General features: G+C 42.2%; 1 protein-coding gene across 4 annotated transcripts in view; it reads right to left on the bottom strand.

The window, feature by feature from the left end:
• Nucleotides 1-1,610: 1,610 nt before the first annotated feature.
• AP1G2 (adaptor related protein complex 1 subunit gamma 2) overlaps nt 1,611-20,473 on the bottom strand; it is a 65,849-nt gene continuing 46,986 nt past the window's right edge. For all 4 annotated transcript variants that reach the window (XM_082270395.1, XM_082270394.1, XM_082270396.1 and 1 more), the window contains 8 exons: nt 20,112-20,201; nt 17,492-17,619; nt 14,863-14,967; nt 11,125-11,260; nt 9,481-9,631; nt 4,676-4,839; nt 2,007-2,105; nt 1,611-1,756 (listed from right to left, as the gene is read on the bottom strand). In XM_082270395.1, coding sequence (XP_082126521.1) covers nt 1,655-1,756; nt 2,007-2,105; nt 4,676-4,839; nt 9,481-9,631; nt 11,125-11,260; nt 14,863-14,967; nt 17,492-17,619; nt 20,112-20,201 — 975 coding nt within the window. In that variant the 3' untranslated portion in view covers nt 1,611-1,654. The remainder of the gene's footprint in view (nt 1,757-2,006; nt 2,106-4,675; nt 4,840-9,480; nt 9,632-11,124; nt 11,261-14,862; nt 14,968-17,491; nt 17,620-20,111; nt 20,202-20,473) is intronic.

Raw genomic sequence — 20,473 nt, 5'->3', positions numbered from 1 at the left:
ACCGTCTGTCACTCAAGCCACATGAGAACAGATCCAAAGGCTGTCAAAGATTTTTTCTCCATGAGTGTGGTCCTAATGGTAAAATGGAAAATTTTGGTTTTATGATAATTTGTTTCTCACCGTCTTCCAGATGCCTCTGGTCCCCTTGCCTTGGAGTTTCAATGATGGACGTTCTTGAATCTCATGAAGGTCTCCTTGAACATGGGCAAGTTTTCCCATGGCATTGCCGTTGTTGTAGGCAGGCCAATATGGCAACACTTCACATGCTCACTTAACAGCACGTACGTATGGACAAATGACTCGTACATACACCGAAAGACATTTGTGTAGCATGAGCAATTAACAATGATAAAATCAATAGACTGTACCCATGTGCCATCCTCTTCTATCCCTTATCTGTGCCACTTCTCATTACATATCCTGGCTTTATCGCTTTTTGGCACTCGATTTCGTGCATAGTCTGTACGGCACAATAATAAGTACCAGGTGCCAGCTCTGAGGGGGTCGCATCTGTGCCAGCTTCTCCGCCAGCGTTTGTATTTCTGCCAACTCCGCTATCTGCCTCTTTCTGCCCATCTCATTCTGTCAATGCATATCTCACACAGACTTGCTCCCTGTCTGTGTATCTCTCTGCCCCACACACTCTTTCTGTGTGCCAGGCTCTCTGCCCGGATATGCGCACACAGGGCACAGACAAACAGATGCAAATACATGAACATGCACACAGATGGTCATTGCCCACAGCTGCCAGCTCACACCTCAGGGAACAGTAGTGGGTGAGTTGGTGGGGGTGAGATATATACGGTTCGATATTGGTGGGAGGGTAGAGGAGATGCTGTTTTTTCGATGGCGGATGCATCTGCTACTCTGCGCACTCTCCTTTCTTCGTCACCGCGCGCTCTTTCCCTGTTGTCTCTTGCAGTCTGTCATCTTGAAGGGGGCAGGTACAGGCTGGCTCGGTGCCACTCACATGAACCCCCCATCACCGCTCTCTGCTCCCTCCTTACACACAATTTCTAGCAACCCCCTCATCATCACCACACAGCATTAATTAGCTGGAGAATTCATTATACTCACAAATCCTAATTAACACAAACAGCCTAAGGGGAATTAGGAAAACCCGTTACGGCAAAGGAAGGGTTAACCAAAGCTGCATAGTTTTCTGTGTGCCATATTAAAGCGATTTCTTCTTTTTGCATATTGCAGGTATAATACATATTTTAGGTGCCTTAGTACAGAAGATGGGCTTGAAATGAAGCAGGACTGGAGAAGGCAGGGATAAAAAAAAAGTCAAGGTAAACCATTGCCACCTGCAGGACATTTTGAGATTGCAACCTTTGAATAAAATCCAAGCATTCTATTTTTTCAGGCTGTTAAAAAAAAATCCCACCTACTAGAAGCTAGGAAAACAATACAATTTTATTACAAGAACCCAAGCCTGAAAACATTCCCAGATTAGGACTGCTCAGAGTGAGATAATAAATGTGCTTCTGGCTGTGTGTCACACCCAAAATAAATATATATTTAGTTATACCAAATCTGAAAAATGCAGCACACTTTTTTTGTTCTTTTAGCAAAACATTCTTTGACGTGTTGTTGCTGTCACCTTCATCTAAGTGTCTTTTTAAACCCAAATATCCCCTTGTGCTTTCAATTACTGCCACGTCCCTGCAGGAAAGTTGTTGACTTCACATACTTCCAGCACTGAATTTCCACTGTGTGTAAATGACACACGCAGACGCATTCGTAGAGGAACCTGGAAAAAAATAAAATAATGTAATGATAAAGATAGCTAAGTGAGACATGCTAATTTTAAAACACAAATCACCATTCAAACTAGTTATCAGAGTTCTGTTATATCTATAATTATCAGGGTTTTACCTGAATAAATAAAGATTTGAACTCAGTATTATATACTTATTAACATACGAAGATTCATATTCAGTATATGTGTGATTTTATTGTTATTCATCCCCAGTCATAGGAATGTGATATGACTTGTGTACCTTTTCGGGGTTCAGTACACGAATGGACTGTGTAACTGATCCTTCACCAAAAGCTGCAAGTACATTACCACTGGGAGCTTGAAGCTGTAGCTGAACACTCTGTAACACAAAAAGAAATGACACAATATTGACAGTAATTTAGAAAAAAAAAGTATTAAAGATCACAAAGTAGTTGCATATTCATATAAAATCACAGGATCTTAGCCTCAAAACTTTTATTTGGTAGGTAATATAAAAAAAAGGACCTCTATGTTTCTTATATTTTACCATAGTGTACTGTATACATTATTTGAAGGGGGACTCCAGCCAAACAGTTAAATACACAGCTGAAATGCCTTGAGAGCTATTTTACCTGCCTATGGATTTGTATTTCTGTGCATCCAGTCCTGGGATTTATACAGTTTTACCACACTACACAGTCCTTTCTTGCAGGGAAAGAGACACTATTTTTCTCTGCTGCAGTTAAAGAGAAAGTAAACCCTCCTCTGACATTTTTACCTATAAGTACGCCTATGATAAGGCTTACCTATAGGTACTGTAAATATCTCCTAAACATGTACCGTTTAGGAGATATTTACCTTACATGCAGCCAGTGATGTCACTGGCGCATGGGCTCTGAAGGAACGGCCGCTGGTGCCGTTTCTTCAGAGCCCCGTGCCGTGACTGTCGGCTCCCGCGCGGGAGTGACGTCACCGCAGCTCCGGCCAATCAGATGGCCGGATGCCGTGATCCCGGAAGACGGGCGACTGGACATGTCGCCCGTCATACAGGTGAGCGGGAGGCATGGCGGGGGCTCGTTCTAAGGTAAGTATTTCATAATGAGCTAGTATGCGATGCATACTAGCTCATTATGTGTTTCTCTTACAGGTTGCAAAAAAAAAGTAATATGGTTTACAACCTCTTTAAGTAACACAGATCTTACTCCTCCCCAGCCTGAGACAGGACAGTGAAATGAGAAGTCTTGTTAGTACAGGCAGCTCAACTAACTGGCTTCTTATGCTGCTTCTCCCTCTCCCTGTCTGATCTCTACTGTGCTGAGAACTCAAAAGCTGATACTTAGGGGTTGATTTACTAAAGGCCATTAGACTGCACTTTGCAAAGTGCAGTTGCGCCAGAGCTTAGTAAGTTAGGCAAAGCTTTACTTTGCAAAGAATACCCAATCACGTGCAAGGGAAATAAAAAACAGCATATAGGGGGGAGTACTGTGCTTGGTAATATGGTGTGAATTGGTACAGTCACAGATTGTGATATTCCATAAATAGTATTCTCAGTGAATAGTTGATATTCTTATATGAGAGGGAAAGTTTTGCTAGTGTTTATCATTCAATAAAACAATTATAACCTCATATAAATGCTGAACCAATCAATAAATCAAATAAATAATAACAATCTGTTAAAGCTTAGATCAATATTAATATATGTGCAAATAAACGACTGATGCATATAAAGTGCTTCATACATAACCCCAGTGGTGGGTTTGTGTGGGTGTATAATATACTATATATACACAGTGCAGGTACATATACTGGTGCAATAAATACATTTAAATATATATAAAGTGCAAATGCATAAACTGGTGCAATAAATCCACCTCAGATAACCGTGAACCAGGTTATCTGAGGTGGAGGAAGTAGTCTGAAGCCCCATACACACACGCAGAACGTCGTCATACAAACGTCGGCGGACGAAAGATCTGCCGATTGTATGCGTGTTAGTATGGTGCCTCCGACAGATGTCTGCACACAATCCGCAGACAAGAGTCTTTCTTGCAAACATGAAAATTTTTGTCTGCGGACACCAGAACGGACGATTGTTCGCCTGTCAGTACAGAAATCAGCCGACAGACCGCAGATTTGCAAGACTGGGCATGCTCAGAAAATAAAAAACACAGGGAAAGTTAACCATTACATGACATCACTTCTGCAGTCAGCTGAAGTCTGCGGACAAAATTCTTGTGCTGTCCTTGTGCTGTCTTTGCACTTTTCAACAGACACCGACATCCCGGGGAGAAAAGACGAACATTTGTATGACGACGATCTGCGTGTGTGTATGGGGCTTAAGGAAGATCGGAGTTAAAGAAGCTATTATTGGGAATTATCACTGATTAATTGGACACTATAGCACTTTTTTGAATCAGTGAATACCATACAATTTCACACGGGAGAATATTTATTGATTTATTGCACCAGTTTATGCATTTGCACTTTATATATATTTAAATGTATTATATATTTAGAAAATGTAATATATTTTCTACCTATGATAGAGCAAGATTCATACCCATAAGAGATTTTTTTGTAAAAAAAACAGCATGTTTGCTTGTGCATGATTGGATGATGGAAGTCAGTAGAGCTCCCACTCATTTGCTAATCTCTGGAGCAACTGCTCTTGCAGAATGCAACTGCACTTTATTTGCCTTTAGTAAATCAACCCCTGTGGCCCAATAGCTTGCTTTTTTTTGTAGGACCTTTGAGTGAATAGACCCCTAATTAGATATGTTACTATCTGGTGTATTTTTAATACTTAGAAAAAGTGAAGGACAAAGACACACACAAAGATTGCACCTGATCTCTACTATTCGGTACAAACCTTCATATACACATTGAAATTTGGAGCTCTTCAAATATGCCCACACAAAAACAAACCGTAAAAAACTGATTCATGCATACCTTGGGCACTGCTGCCTGTAACAGGAAGTCAGTAATGTTGGTAGAAGAGTTGTTAATGGCACGCGAGTTGATGACTAGAAGGGAAGGACTAGCTGGTGGGCGCAGGAATGAAAATTCCACTTGGAGGTTTCCATTATTATATACCTCGATTGTAGGCAGAGGTGCTGTGAAGTGCATACAAGTAGAGTCAGAGTGTAACCCCAAGTAAAAAGAAACACAAATTTGAAATGTAGGTGTGGATATGATCTGATATTTTAAAACATTTAGAATGTATTTGTCCAGTCCTTTTATTCATACATCACTTTCACACACAGGCAGGTGACCCATCTATAAAGATTCAGCAATGCAGTTTCCCGTATAATCACTTGTTCAGCCTGCTCATTGGAAAATGAATTTACAACACTAGCTTTGTCCATTAAGCAGTTAGTTGCTCCTGGAAATTGTAAGGCTGAACCAGGTATACAACTAATCTTCCTGGAAATGTATACAAATTGTAGTATTATTTTAGACCAACACCCAGCTAATAGTTTTTTTAATTTGGGATGGAGCTGGGGTCAAACGTTATTGTTGTCTGTGTACCTGTGTCCCCCACTTCTAGTGTATTTGATGGGTTTCAGACACAGCAGGAGTCGTGCCTGTTTGAGCATTTCAGAATAGGAAGTTGGGCTACTACTTCCCAATGGTGACATGGGCAGCTATAAAGGAATCCAGTAAAGTAAGGACTAAACCTCTCTTTTGTAGCCCTTACATTACTGAATAAAAAATGATCCAAATCGCCCATCCACACAATTGAGTTGGAGGGGGGAGTCACTCCTGCTGTGCTATTATATGCTGACGGGTAGCCTTCCCTGCCATCCGAATACAATGATCAGTGCTGCCAGCTATCGCTGTTGGCACTCATTGATAGGGAAAAAACAGACAGGCTGGTAGATCAACTTACTGTACAACCAGGGTGCCCATACGTGAATTGAAATTTGGCTGGTCCCTGTTAACCTGGTCAAATTTCAATCCATGCATGGTCAGCTTTAGAGTCAGGAATAGGCTCCACCTCTTATACTTCCATTCCTGAAGCTATGAAATGCAAGTGGGCGATAAAGGCTTTAGAATTTAAAGTGATGGTAAAGTCTCCTTTTAAAAAAAAAAACAAACAAACACAGTATACTTACCTTCCCTGTGCAGTTGGTTTTGCACAGGGCAGCCCGATCCTCCTCTTTTCAGGTCCCTCTCCGGTGCTCCTAGCCCCTCCTTCCTGTCCAGTGCCTCCACAGCAAGCAGCTTGTTGTGGGGGCACCCGAGCCCAGCTGCAGCTCTGTGTGTTCATTCAGACACGGAGCTGCGGTTCTGCCCCCACCCCTCTCCTGATTGGATAACTGACTTTGATTGACAGCCTCAGGAGCCAATGACGCCACAGCTGTGTCTCAGCCAATCAGGAGGGAGAGTCCCTGACGGTCTAGTGACTTGAGGACATTGCTAGACAAAGATGGGGTTTAGGTAAATATTAGGGAGGCTGCTACACACAGAAGGCTATTTATCCTAATGCACAGAATGCATTAAGATAAAAAAACCTTCTGCCTTTACAACTCCTTTAACAGTTGAATAGCTAGGGGTGTTGCTTAGTCTAAATTTAGAGGAAAATTGAGGCCCAATATAGTGCTACCTCCAAAAGGAGCCACTGGATGATTGGATTTCCTGGTTCCTAGTGACCCTTCAGGCAATACCATACCATCTACCACACCAAGGCTGAAGGAAAAAATGTTTAGTGACAATAACTGTAAACAATAGCAAATAGAAGTTGCAATAAAATCAATTAACAAACAAACAAGATATTATCAAACCTAATTAAACAGGATACCTGAAATGGGGTGCAAAGGAACTAAGGCTAGGTACACACTGATGCGGCTCTGAGAGCTGCGTTTTGCTCGGGCAGCTCTCAGTATGTACCTAGTCTTAGTCCCTTTGCATCCCGTTTCAGGGCACGGCAGCCGATTCAAATTAATGAACTGCTGTGCCTCCTAAAATGCAGGAAAAAGGTCTCTGCACCATTTTTGGAATCACAGTTTGCACGGGAACTACAAGTGCAGTGTGGTTCCCCAAGAGCAATTTCCGGTGCCAAGTCCAGGAGTAATGCCACCCGCACGCATCTCCTGCATTTTTCTGTATGGGTGGTTGTGGCTGTGTGAACAGGTGTGGACCAGCAGCGGGAACAGGTGTGAACCTAGCCCGCACCATTAAGGCCCTAACGTGACTTATGGGGAAACCCTATATATATATATATATATATATACTCACAGTATCTCACAAAAGTGAGTACACCCCTCACATTTTTTTAAAATATTTTATTATCTTTTCATGTGACAACTCTCAAGATGCTCAGTAGGGTTTAGGTCTGGAGATATGCTTGGCCAGTCCATCACCTTTACCCTCAGCTTCTTTAGCAAGGCAGTGGTCTTGGAGGTGTGTTTGGAATCGTTAACATGTTGGAATACTGCCCTGCAGCCCAGTCTCCGAAGAGAGGGGATCATGCTCTGCTTTAGTATGTCACAGTACATGTTGGCATTCATGGTTGCCTCAATGAACTATAGCTCCTCAGTGTCGGCAGCACAGGCAGCTCCAGACCATGAAACTTCCACCACCATGCTTGACTGTAGGCAAGACACACTTATCTTTGTACTCCTCACCCGGTTGCCGCCATACATGCTTAACACCGTCTGAACAAAATAAGTTTATTTTGGTCTCATCAGACCACAGGACATGGTTCCAGTAATCCATGTCCTTAGTCTGCTTGTGTTCATAAAACAGTTTGCAGGCTTTATTGTGCATCATCTTTAGAAGATGCTTACTTCTGGGACGACAGCCATGCAGACCAATTTGATGCAGTGTGCGGCGTGTGGTCTGAGCACTGACAGGCTGAGCCCCCCCCCCCACAAACACACACACAAACACACACATATTTTCAACCCCTGCAACAATGCTGGGAGCACTCATACGTCTATTTCCCAAAGACAACCTTTGGATATGACTCTGAGCACGTGCATCCAACTTCTTTGGTCGTCCATGGCGAGGACTGTTCTGAGTGAAACCTGTCCTGTTAAACCACTGTATGGTCTTGGCCACCGTGCTGCAGCTCAGTTTCGGGGTCTTGACAATCTTCTTATAGCCTAGGCCATCTTTATGTAGAACAACAATTCTTTTTATCAGATTCTCAGAGAGTTCTTTGCCATGAGGTGCCATGTTGAACTTCCAGTGAGCAGTATGAGAGAGTGAGAGCGATATAACCAAATTTACTATACCTGCTCTCCATTCACACCTGAGACCTTGTAACACTAACGAGACACATGACACTGGGGAGGGAAAATGGCTAATTGGGGCCAATTTGAACATTTTAACTTAGGGGTAAACTAACTTTTGTTGCCAGTAGTTTAGACCAGTGTTTCTCAACTCCGGTCCTCAGGGCACACTAACAGGCCAGGTTTGCAAGAAAACTGAAATACATCACAGGTGATATCATTTGCTGCTCCCCAAGGTAATACTTAAAATCTGGCCTGTTAGTGTGCCCTGAGGACCGGAGTTGAGAAACACTGGTTTAGACATTAATGGCTGTGTGTTGAGTTATTTTGAGGGGACAGCAAATTTACACTATTATACAAGCTCTCAGGGGTCCATCTGACAATGGCAGCCTCTGGCTAGATGCAGCAGTGCAGCCCCAGTCCTGCAACATGGTGCTACGCCAGCACACAGCAGCATCAGAAATTAGCTCCACAGAGCCCACTTCACCTCCCCTCCTTCTGGCACTGTTCTCCTGCGACATGTAGTCCCACTAAGTTCTTTATAAACAGCGGCTGCCTCCAGGGGACTACAGTTCTTACAGTTCCATGTAGCTGCCAGAAGCACACTGTCCTGCTGACTCCATGGGCAGGCTTTTCCCAGGATGCAGCCAATTACAGCTTCCTCTCTCCTGGTGAGTTGGAGGTGGCTGCAAACATGCACCCTGTGTACTGTGACAGTGTCTGTGCCTCTCCCTCTCTTCTCGCACAGCCCGATCATGGCAAGGGAGAGGCAGAGGAACAGAAACAGCAGCTGTGAGGCTGTGTGACAGTCTGAGCCACGTGGCTGCCAAGGACAGCGGCACTGCAGCCAGGCTACACCTGTAAAGCCTGGTCCTTAGATCCAAGAACAACCATAAGCACTTGCTTGCACTTTGCCAATAATGTTAGATTATATGCTTTAAGGGTGTACAATAACATGTTTGCATCAGATCTTTCTGATTTGTACTATAGCTTTGTATAATACAACTTCATAGATGGTGAAATTTTACTTTAGTACATTTTACTATATCTAAGAAGAGGTCTATTTCAATCATTTGATACAAATAGACACACAATGCACATAGAATAGCAAATACATTGAGTTAGGCTGTGGGGATATCTCTTGGACAATTGAAAAATATTTGTAAGTGACAAGGTTAAACAGTTTTGCGATCTGGTAGTGTTCCTCCAGAGGTTGGTGGGGGTTCCATGAGTTGTGGCTGATTGACTTCCCATCTAGAGGTGCTCTCCTAGTTTTGGGTCCAACGCCACTTGGCAGAGCCAGTGGAATGACATCAATGATCTTTTTAGCTGCTTGTAAGGATCGCATTTCAACCACAACTCTAAGGGAGGCATTGTTCCCTGACCACCAATATAAGGGCCATTTACCCTCTCACTCCCATATTTATTTTATTAAGCATTCCCGGAGACCTGAAAATTATTGCAAGGCTTCCTCTGAGGTAAACAGGCTAATAAAGGCTGATCTAGTAAGTACAAAACTTCTGTAAATACCTGGGGACGGAGTTTCATCCAGGAGATCCAACAAGCTGCCCCCACTAGAGTCATTTTGGTTTACAGTTGATGTTCCTACAATTACAGGTGTCAGAAGATTGTCTGTGCTGTTTTCCAACAATCCTAAGAGATCAGTAACCTGTAAAATAATAATAAATCAGCATTTCACACACCTGAACTATTGGTATTTATTACTTTTTACTCCCTATGATTAAAGTTTTTTTTTTTTTTTTTCAAAGATGGACATGTCAGAAAACAATATGACTGTCCAAAGATCCCTTTTCCTACTTAACTGTAACATCTGTCAGGTCTTAAAGTTTTTTTTAAGAATAACAGGAGTCCCATATTTTATTGTGCAATGCAAAGTACACTTAATATGAGAATTACAATCAACGCAATAAGCATACATTACTAGTAAAATTAAAGCAAATATGTGATGCACAGCCAAACACTGCAAAGTGATTCCACAGTACCGAAGTATTATATAAAAAAATGAATTCAGTGAGCCACAACAAACAATCAAAGTCCCATACAATTGTGTAGTTACACATATACATACGGACTTCCAGAAAAAATATTATTTAAAATAGTGATTAAAAAAAATCTGTTAAGAAAAACCCCCCTGTCTTCACTCTTCATGCAAAGTGCATATCCATCACCAGGTAAAGGGCCTGCTCACATCAATACAATTATCAAGACGCTCATTATTATTTAACCCAGGTACATAACTTGTATCCTCTTTGGTTAACACAGGGCATCCGTCCACTCCGCTTACTGAAGCTCCCCATGGACTCAGCAAAGCTCCCCACAGACTCAGCTCACATAGCTAACAAGTACATAATGTACTCCATATAATTCTTTATTCAAAAACCCACATTAAAATTCACTTACAAATTGCGCCTAATTAGAGCAGTATCCCCAGCCGGTTCAGCACCACACACGACGTGACTCCGGCGTGACGTCACAGGCTTGACTCTTACCTTCTAGACACGATGCACCCTGTGATTGCGCTTCCTCAGTAGGCATGTGTAAATACACAATTGTATGGAACTTTGGATTTTTTACTTATTACAGATAGAGGTGTTGTGCCACACTTTGTTTATTTTGAACACAAAGTAGACTGTCATCTGTGGTCCGTACCCAACTTTCTTTCTCTTCTGTTCCCCTTGTCACCTGCCCAGTGACAGAGTTTTGGATCAATAAAAACCTGCATGAACTAATCTCCAGCTGTCAACTGTCCAAATGTGTGTGGTATCCTACATGACATCATTTGCACTTTCCCTCTTCTACCGGTTTAATCATATCGGCATAACTGGATGCATTCGATAAAGTAGATTGACACATGAGGCTCAATACACAAAGTTTTTATATACAGATTTTTATTATTCATGTGACTGTTATCTTCAAAGCTCATTGAAAAGAGCTGAAAATACCTGCCATTTATTTAAAAAATCCTTCTCCTGGTGTGTTTATTGTCTACAATATTCTGCAAAACTGTTTGCTAAAAGCTGAGATATGTATGCATTAAATATATGGGGAAATACAAGATGTCATTTCATACTGAAGAAAGAATTGCTTTCTAGTTGTTCAGAGCTAAATTGTCTCAGTTCTTCACGCACCAAATCTACTTACATGACTTGCTGGTCCGTTGGAGGATTGATTCTTTTCTGGAGGATTCTCAACTATGTCTTTGTTTTCAGCAATTATATTTTCAACAATCCCTGTATTAGACTTTTCTGGTAACGGCATCTTCTCCAGGAGAGCACCCCTGGCCAGGAAAGAATAAGAATCAGCTATACAATGGATCAGCCCTTACATGAATCCGATGGCATTTGTAACACTAGTGATATAACAATCATATAGTGCTGATCATGGATTTAATAAGAGATCTCTGCTAAAAAAAAAACAGTTAGAAAATGTGTTAGGGGAGGGTTGAAAGATTGTAAAGAACACCCCAGACGAGCTGTTTCAGTAAAGCACCAGTGACAAACCTTAAATGCATGGTTCAAATTTACCAAAAAACTGTCACCTTTACCAAAAAAAATTGTGTTATGTGCTAACTTAAGTTATTCAGGGTCCATTCACACTAGCGCGACTTGTCAGGCGACTTGGTCGCCTGACAAGTCGCGGTGGGTCGCTCGCCATTGAATAGTACAGGACCCGTTCTAATAGGAGCGACACAAGTCGCTCCGACTTAGAAAAAGGGTCCTGTACTACTTTGGGGCGACCTGGAGGCGACTTGCATTGACTTCAATTATATGAAGTCCGTGCAAGTCGCCCCACAAAATCCTGTTGCGGCAGTGTGAATGGGCTGTAAAGATGGTCAAAGTTTTGGTCAAAGCTGCACAGTTTGTTTGTTTTTATATTATCTACAAAGGCCCCTTATCTGCATTGGCAGTTTTTTTTTGTTGGTAAAGGTGAACTAACCCTTTAAATATCTATTGGAACTTTACCAGAAAATACACATAAGCATTCGCTAGTTTGGTAAAAGCGTATGTGGGCATGCCTTAGGGCACATGCACAATGATGCAGTGCAGTAATGTGTGATGCACTGCCATTCATAATGGGGTTGATTTACTGAAGGTAAATAGACTGTGCACCTTGCAAGTGCTGTTGCTCCAGAGCATAGTAAATACGATGAAGGTTCACTTTGCAAAGAATACCCATTCGCATTCAAGGAAAATTAAAATACAGCATTTTTGCTTGCACATGATTGGATGATGGAAATCAGCAGAGCTTCCCCTCATTTACTAAGTTCTTGAGCAACTGTATTTGCAAAGTGCAACTGAACTTGCAAAGTCTCTTTATCTTTAGTAAATCTACTCCAATGGCACTTTAACCCACCTTGCCAACACCAAACCTGCACTGTGGTGTGCTCCATCCCCCAAAAATGCAGAGGGGCCATTTTTCTGTGAATTGCCACTCTATTCATATGATAGGTTGCCTTATCAGCATACTAGTGTAAACAGACCCTTACTGTGTAAAGACCATTCACTGCTCCCCAGAGCTGGATAAAAAATCCCAGAAATATGCAGCGGTAGAACATCCGATAGAATGGCTGTAGTGCTAACAAGGCAGGGGGTATAGGCATATCGATCCTTCCGTACAGCTTGCTGCCTATTTATTTGCTCTTTTGACTGCCATTGGGGAGCTGGAAAAAGGTCTAGTCAACTGTAAGACTTGCCCACATATGCCTCACTAGTAAATGTTAATGTGTAATTTCTGGCAAAGCATCAACTGAGAAGGTTGAATTGTAGGCAGCTACATACGCAAATGAAATACATATATAAAAGCAGCTGGTTTGCATTTCTGCCCATGCATTGCTGAGATTTACACAGCCCTGTCTGGCAACGTAGAAAACCAGATTTTCCTGCAGTTGAATAACACTATTAACAAGGCTGGCCATAGACGGTGCAAATTTCTTTGCTACAACGAGTTGCAGGAAAGAAAATTGCTTGATTTCCCCTTCAATATAGACAGTGCTGACCGGGGAATCCCTCCCGCCGAGCCATTGTTTTCTCCCAGCAGGGGGGGCAGGGGAAGCCATCCCTGCCATCAGAACACAGTGATTACTACTAGCAGCTGCTAGTAATAATCACACATAAAATCTGGCAGGCTCGTTGTACCCAAGTTGATCGATCGATCAATCAACTTGGGTACATTCGGCCTGCCCATACATGGTTCAAATCTGGTTCCTGCTGAACTGGCTGTGATTTGAATTGTGTATGGCCAGCTTTACTCTTTCCTCCTATCAGCATGCGGCTTGAATTGCAGCACACTGAAATGGCTCTATGTGCTGCTTCCCCCTCACTCAGTCTGAGCTTTGCTATACAAAGACGTAAAGATTCTAACGCCATGTCAAAGTCAAGTTTTAAAACTGCAATAAAACATTTTAATGATGTATTAATGAATGAAAAGTGTATTTATATAGTATCTGTCTAGAGTTGAGCTTTAGGCTGGGATCAAACATGTGCGAAGGCAGACAATGCATGTGATTCGCACCGCATTGCTGCGCAGATCACATGCAATGTCTGTGTGGTGCCATTTCAGCCATACAAACTGTATTTTGGTCCGTACTGGAATCGGATCGCATGGGTATTCACACCCATGCGATCCGATTCCTGCACCAGTTGACAGTTCGCACTGTGATCTGTGAACTGATCTGGGGATGTCATTACCTTTACATTGACATTCCCAGCAGTTCACAGATCTCAGTGTGAACCAGTGTGCGATTCAGGTGCGATGTGGGAACCGGGACCGAATCGCAGGGTTTTCCGCATCGCACCAGTGTGAACTGGGGCTTAAAGGTGATTGTGAGAAATATATCCAAAACACACACAAAAACTTGCATTATCTTTTATCAAAGAATCACAGGCTATGTAAATAATACAAGCTTATCCTTTGTCATGAATTCCTGTTACAATTCATACACCATAGCTGACCTAGTGTCTAATTGTTTCTTCGATTCTTTATATTCACAAACACAAGATTTATAAAAGTAGCAGAGGGTAGCACAGTTTGAAAGATATCACCAAAAAGTGTGTTTAGCCTCCATTCACACCAATGCGTTTTTTCATGCTTTTTGCAAAATTGCATTACATTTTTTTTAACATGGGTTCCTATGAAACACATTCACATTAATGCATTTTTGTGCCTTTGTTTTTGGAAAGGGTAAGGGACTTATTTAAATGCAAAACAATGCTTTTTTATTGCCTTTTTGGTTCAATAGACTTCAATGGAGAAGCTTCAGAAAAACATGTAGTGCTGCGATTTGCGTTTTTAAATCTGCCCAACAACAAATTTCCCCCCAAGAAAAAAAAACGTAAAAAAGCGGAAATCACGGTAAAAAAAAAAAAAAAAAAAAAAAAAACCCAGCGGTAAACACAGCAAAAAGCACTGCAAAAACTCTCAAAAGCAAACTGCAAAGGTGTGAATGGAGCCTTAGTACCGGATCACATATATGCGATGCGGGAACCCTGCAAATCCACTGCAGGTTCCAGCATCGCATTCATATTGCAGGCAGTTCACACTGCCATATGCGAATTGCTGGGGGTGTCAATACAAAGTTAACGACACCCCCAGATCAGTTTGCATATCGCAGTGCGAACTGTCAGTTCGGACATGCGATCCGATTCTGGTGCGGACCCAAAAAAGGGTCCTGTGCGAGTTGTGTCTGAATGCAAAACAAATTCACCCATATAATCTGTATGGCTGAATTCGCATCGCACAGACTTTGCATGTGATTTGCAGAGTAATGCGCTCCGAATCACATGCGATGTCTGTCATCGCATATATGTGAACCGGGACATAGAGCTAGTCATTTATGTTCCAGACAGTGTCTACCAATAACCAGTGCAATGCTAATGGTACCTCATGTGATCATATTTCTTAAACAACGCGTTGTATTCCACAGCTCTCTGCTGTAGTTCCACATCATGGCAGCAACCATATATAGACACCACGCGACGTATGCGGCTGCGGGAGAGAAGACAAGGGAGAATTCAAACAGCATGCCTAGAGGTCTTATGTTTTATTCATACTAGATATAACATTAAGGATATCTGCGCTTTTAAAAACCCGCTTCTTCAATACCCTCACTTTACCTTGGAGAGCGTTGTATTTGCAATGCTGCCTGAGCATTGAGCCCAGATCACAGGGAACAGCAGCTTGTGTCTGTCCCTTGCGGGCCATTATTCTCTGAGTTCTGGAGATGATGCATATATAGAATTGCAGAGAGGCTGACTTACAAAGGACAAGTTAAAGTCTGGTCTGAGGTCTGGCTTTATTGATATCTTTTTCGAACCCATGGGTCCATATAAGTGCAGTTTTCTTTTAAAGGACACTATCACATAAAACATGGAGGTTCCCTTTTTTGATGAAAATGATAATTGGTTGCAGTCATGTAGGACCCCTTGCTTCTATACTTTAAAGAGTATTTCCACTTTTGCAGCCAAATTGGAACAACACCTACATCATATTTGTTTCATGTCTCCATTCATATAGCATAACTTAAAAAAAAAAATTAACAATTGCAGCTTACCTTTTTTAGATGCTCTTTTCTGGACCCTTTAGCATGGAAAAATCCTAGGTCGTTTTCTTTGTTTAGGAGGAGGCTAGGCAGTTGTGTTTGCCATAAATAACCCTATCTGTACTGTGCAGGCAGATCTCCATTATCAATTGTAACTAGATTTGAACACTGTCTGTCCAAACAAAGGATTAAAGGTGTAGGGGCTTTTTGCATTGTATGTTAATGAGGACAGGACAGGCTTACTCTAAAGTGGGGTACACACTAGTAGAAAATCTGCCGAAAATTCCCGTCCGAGGTAAAATTGTACAATTTTCAGCTAGCGTGGACACAACTTTCAGCAGCGGATGCTGACATTTTCAACAAAAAAAAAAAAAATGGAGGGACAAACACCAAAATTTTTATCGTCCGCCCCCAGACGACCAATTTTCGTTTAATGTGTATGCAGTGCGTCCGCGAAAAATCGGATAGGAAAGACCGTGCATGATCTGAAGTTGCTGATGACCCGGAAGTCTATAACAAATGTGCCAAAAAAAAAAAAAAATCGGACGAGAAATTTTGTGAACATTTATGCACTGTCAACTAAAAACAGTTATGACCGCTGAGCGAGAGAGAGAAAAATCGAAGGATATTTTGTCCGATTTCCGTCAAGTGTGTACGGGCCTTAAGGACAGCCATAGACAAAGTAAATTTCTTCACAAATTTGGTCAATTGGCCCATCCACACAGACAGTATTGACAGTAGAATCCCTCCAACCGAGCTATTGTGTAGGGGGAGGGTTGGGGCTGGGGGAAGTGGTCCCTGCTAGGAAAACACAGTGATTACTGTTAGCGGCTTTAACAGCCGCTTGCAATAATTGCACGTAAAATCCAGCAGGCTGGTTGCACCCAAGTTGATCAATCGATCAACTTGGGTACATTTAGCCTGCCCATCAGGGCCGTCTTTACCACAGGGCAAAAGATGCAGCTGCCCTGGACCCAGTCATTGTTGTGGGGCCCAAGGCAGCTTCCCCTTGAGCCTGCACTGCCCGCAAATAGTTGATAAGTAGATTCGGGAGGGCCCAAGATAATGTTAGCCCAGGGTCCAATCAATAATAAAGATGGCCCTGCTGCCCATACATGGTTCAAATTTTGCGCAGTTCCTGCTGAACTGGCCGAGATTCAAACAGTCTGTGGCTGGCTTAAGGCCATAGATTGATTGCAATTTTGCCGAATTTTGATCCATCTATGGGCAGGCTGGTTTTACTGAAATCAATCCATCGATTGACTTTAGTCCAACAAGCCTTGTCAGGTTTTTTCGTGCGATCACTGTCAGCGGCTATAGCTGCCGGCAGTGATCATTGTATTCTGGGGAAACCTCCCGCTGTCAGAATACAATTACGCAGCGGAAGGGATTCCTCTATCAACACTTAGTGGTTGCAAGAAAGAAAATTATATAGTGTATGGCTTGCTTAACACTATTCAAAAAAATCTGCAGTCAGCCATGACCAGGAAATATCTAAAATTTAAGAAATATTTTAAAAAACATTTTTAGGCGTGCTGTGTGAATGTGAGCACATAACAAACATATACTGGGGTTTTCTCAAATTTTAATGCAAAAATGGAAATACAACACCTCGGTGCACCCTGTTGCTTTCTATGTTTTACCTATGTTTTCCTACGCATTGCTCTGGAAAAAAAACTTCTAAAAATTCAAAAAAAATGTTTGTAAAACAAAAGTGGAAATATGCTTTAAATAGGTGCCTTGAACAAGTATACAGATAAGGACTCCTGACTTTTCTTAGACCTTCCTGATCTGCAAACTTTTTCTGGATTCGTGACTCAAAACATCGTATTGCTAGTGATTCTGCATAACGGCCAGCAGTTTCCTTTTTTTTAGGAGGAGGTTAGTAATGGCAGCTCCCGTATTCCTCTTGTATAAAGTATACATGTATACTTACTTGCATTCTTGCACAAAGAAAAAAGTTTAACCTACTTCACACTGGTTTGAAAACGTGTGCTCAGCTTCATGATTGCAGTCAGTGTATACGCTCGTGTACTTGGTAGGGAAATGTGGGACTGTAGTACTCCTTCCAGAACATCGAGAACATCATCTTCTGTTACCTGTGCAAAATAATCTATATTCATTTCTGGGTTTGATTTCCGGACAACATCCTGAATGCCCCAAATCTGTCCTATAAATATATATATTATATATATATATAAAATGTATATTATATTATATATAAATATAAAGTTTGATGAATTTGTCTTCTACATGTAGATATTTTACCCATTAAGTTTAATTAGGTTATGTTGCTTGTACTTTTTTGCAACTCTCTAAGTGGACCTAGTATCAGAAATATTTTTTTGATGGTCCGTAATATGTAACTAACATTTACAGGTATTTATTACCTCTCACAGAGATCACAGTACTCCCCATGACAATACCTTCACTTCACTGTCTTTTTTTTTTTTTCTTTTGTGCTTTAATAAGGAACCATATTTGATCAAAAATAGTCCAGGGTAAGCAACTAATTCCTGGACTAACATGCTTTTTTAGAGACAACAACTTATCGAAATCTTGGTATCTGTACTCTTCTCAGCTGTGTTCATAAAGGTCTGACACAGATCAGCCCCTGTTGCAGCCTCTCACCTTAGGCTACGTTCACATGTTAGCGTAGCGGACCGCGGGCAGAATCACAGCGATTCTGCCCGCGATCTGGAAATCATTGCAAATCGCGGGACGCCTGTGCGTTGCCGTTAATTTGCAATGGCACCCGAAATGCTGTGCGATGTTGCCGCCATTTCTGCCTGCCGAATCGCGGTAACATCGCTCAAACAAAATCGCCGGGGCGCATGAAGCCCCAAAGAAGCTCTTGTACCTTTTTTGGGCGTCATGCGACCCGCGATTTTGTTTGCGCAATGTTACCGCGATTAGGCAGGTGGAAATCGCTGCAACATCGCACAGCGTTTGGGGTGCCATTGCAAATCAACGGCAACGCACAGGCGTCCCGCGATTTGCAATGATTTCCGGATCGCAGGCAGAATCGCGGCGATTCTGCCCACGGTCCACTACGCTAAGATGTGAACGTAGCCCAAGGCTCCTCTCCTGTACTACTTTGGTGCGATTCCAGCACGATTGCTGCCCCATACAATATGCATTCCCTATTTTCTCCTGCCTGCAACAAACTGATGCCATCACCCCAGCCTAGGCTGAGTTACTTGGCTGAAGCTCAAAAACTGCTTTTAAAGAGACCCCTGCCCTGATTGAGTTATACGTTGCCCGGTGATACACGGAGTAAATTTCTTCCCTGCAACCACGGGTTTGTGCCAGAATCCCTCCTACCGGGCCACTGTCTTCTCACGGGGGGCCATCCATCACCGGAAGAAGACAGAGGTTATAGTAGCCGCTAGCGATAACCGCATTAAAACCCCGCAGGCTAGTTGTACCCAAGTTGATCGATTGGTCAACTTGGTACATTAGGCCTGCCCATATATCTAATTCAAACCGCCTGCTTTGCTACTTCCTCCAGAATGCAGACACCGTGGAAAAGGAAGTGTATTACTGGTAGAATCACCGCATGAGGAGCTGGAGCTCTTGGCTCCCCCCCCACTGAGTGCCCACAATAGTAAGCACTACTGAAAAACCAACATTAAAGTAATTGTAAAGACTATTTTTTTATTTTACTAAAATAATAAAAAGGGTTTTACTTACCTGATGTGTGCAACAGTATTGCAGAGAGTTGCCCCCTACCTCCTCTTCTGGGGTCCCCCGTCAGCGCTGCTGTCTGCTCCTTCTCTTTTGTGGCATGCAGGCCTACTCCCGAGCCAGGCTGTGTGTCTTCCTAGACATGCACAGCGCGGCTCAGCCCTGCCCCCTGCTCTCTGATTACTGGATTTGACTGACAGCAGCAGGAGCTAATGGCTCCCACTGTTCTCAGCAAAGCCTTTGAGACTAGGAAGAAGGGAGAGAAGATCTGAAGCTGAACAAAGCTCTGGATCGATACAGGGTCAGGTACGTGCTAGGGAGGGGGAAGCTTGCTATGGGGGCACTCATACTGGCTCCCACTGCTGTTTCTGAGCCAATAAGGAGTGAGGGAGCAGCTGCTTTTGTGCATATCGTTGGATCTAGATCTAGATCAGGTAAGCATAAGGGGGGAAGCTATAAATAGAATACACATAAAGTGCATTATGCAGATAATGCAAGGTAAAAAAAAAAAAAAAAAAAACCTACAGCCTTTAGAATCACTTTAATACCACTTTAAGTTTAAGTTATCTAATGCAGTGTATTGCTGCATTCACTATAAAACTCCACCAACTTCCCTAGCTCAAAGGTTGCTTAGCGTTAAATAAGCTTATTCTCATGTATACGTGCAATACAAGACTTTGTGGGTGTTATTCGGTAAGACAAGGGCAATTTTCAAATTACACTAGCTCAACCAATTAGAATTATTCTTCACTGTTCTGACGCCGGCAAACTGATATTTTACAGGAAACTGAAGAATACAGCTTCTTGTATATCATCACCGCTGTTTACACCACTTTACTAAATAACCTAGCATATCATTTTAAAATAATTATATATTATCTTCTCTTCTTGTCTGATGTCTCACTTGTATAGGTTCCTCCTCATCACAAACTCCATGCAGTAGGAGATCTCCATATTCTCCAATGCACCATGAGGCCACCTGAACTAATGGTTGCTGTAAAGAGAACAAAGCACTGTGAGAAATTATGTTTTACGAGCTCTAAAACAGTGTAAGTATGTGTTACAAACATAGCATTAGCAAATATGACTGTACAGAGAGCAGAGGAAAATCTTTTCAGTGATTTCATCGAACTATACTGATACATTTTAGATGTTCATCACTGAATATATGTACTTTTATAGTTAGGATCCTATATTTGTAGATAGGTAAAAGACTCCCATTTCCCTTCACCCCTTCACTTGCCTGTGCAATGTGTGTGAACCTCC

This window comes from Pelophylax lessonae (genome assembly GCF_965119305.1).
Source record: "Pelophylax lessonae genome assembly, chromosome: 1".
In the NCBI taxonomy this organism is placed as follows: domain Eukaryota; kingdom Metazoa; phylum Chordata; class Amphibia; order Anura; family Ranidae; genus Pelophylax; species Pelophylax lessonae.
Note: the sequence above shows the minus strand (reverse complement) of the source record. Positions and strands in the feature narration are given on the sequence as shown.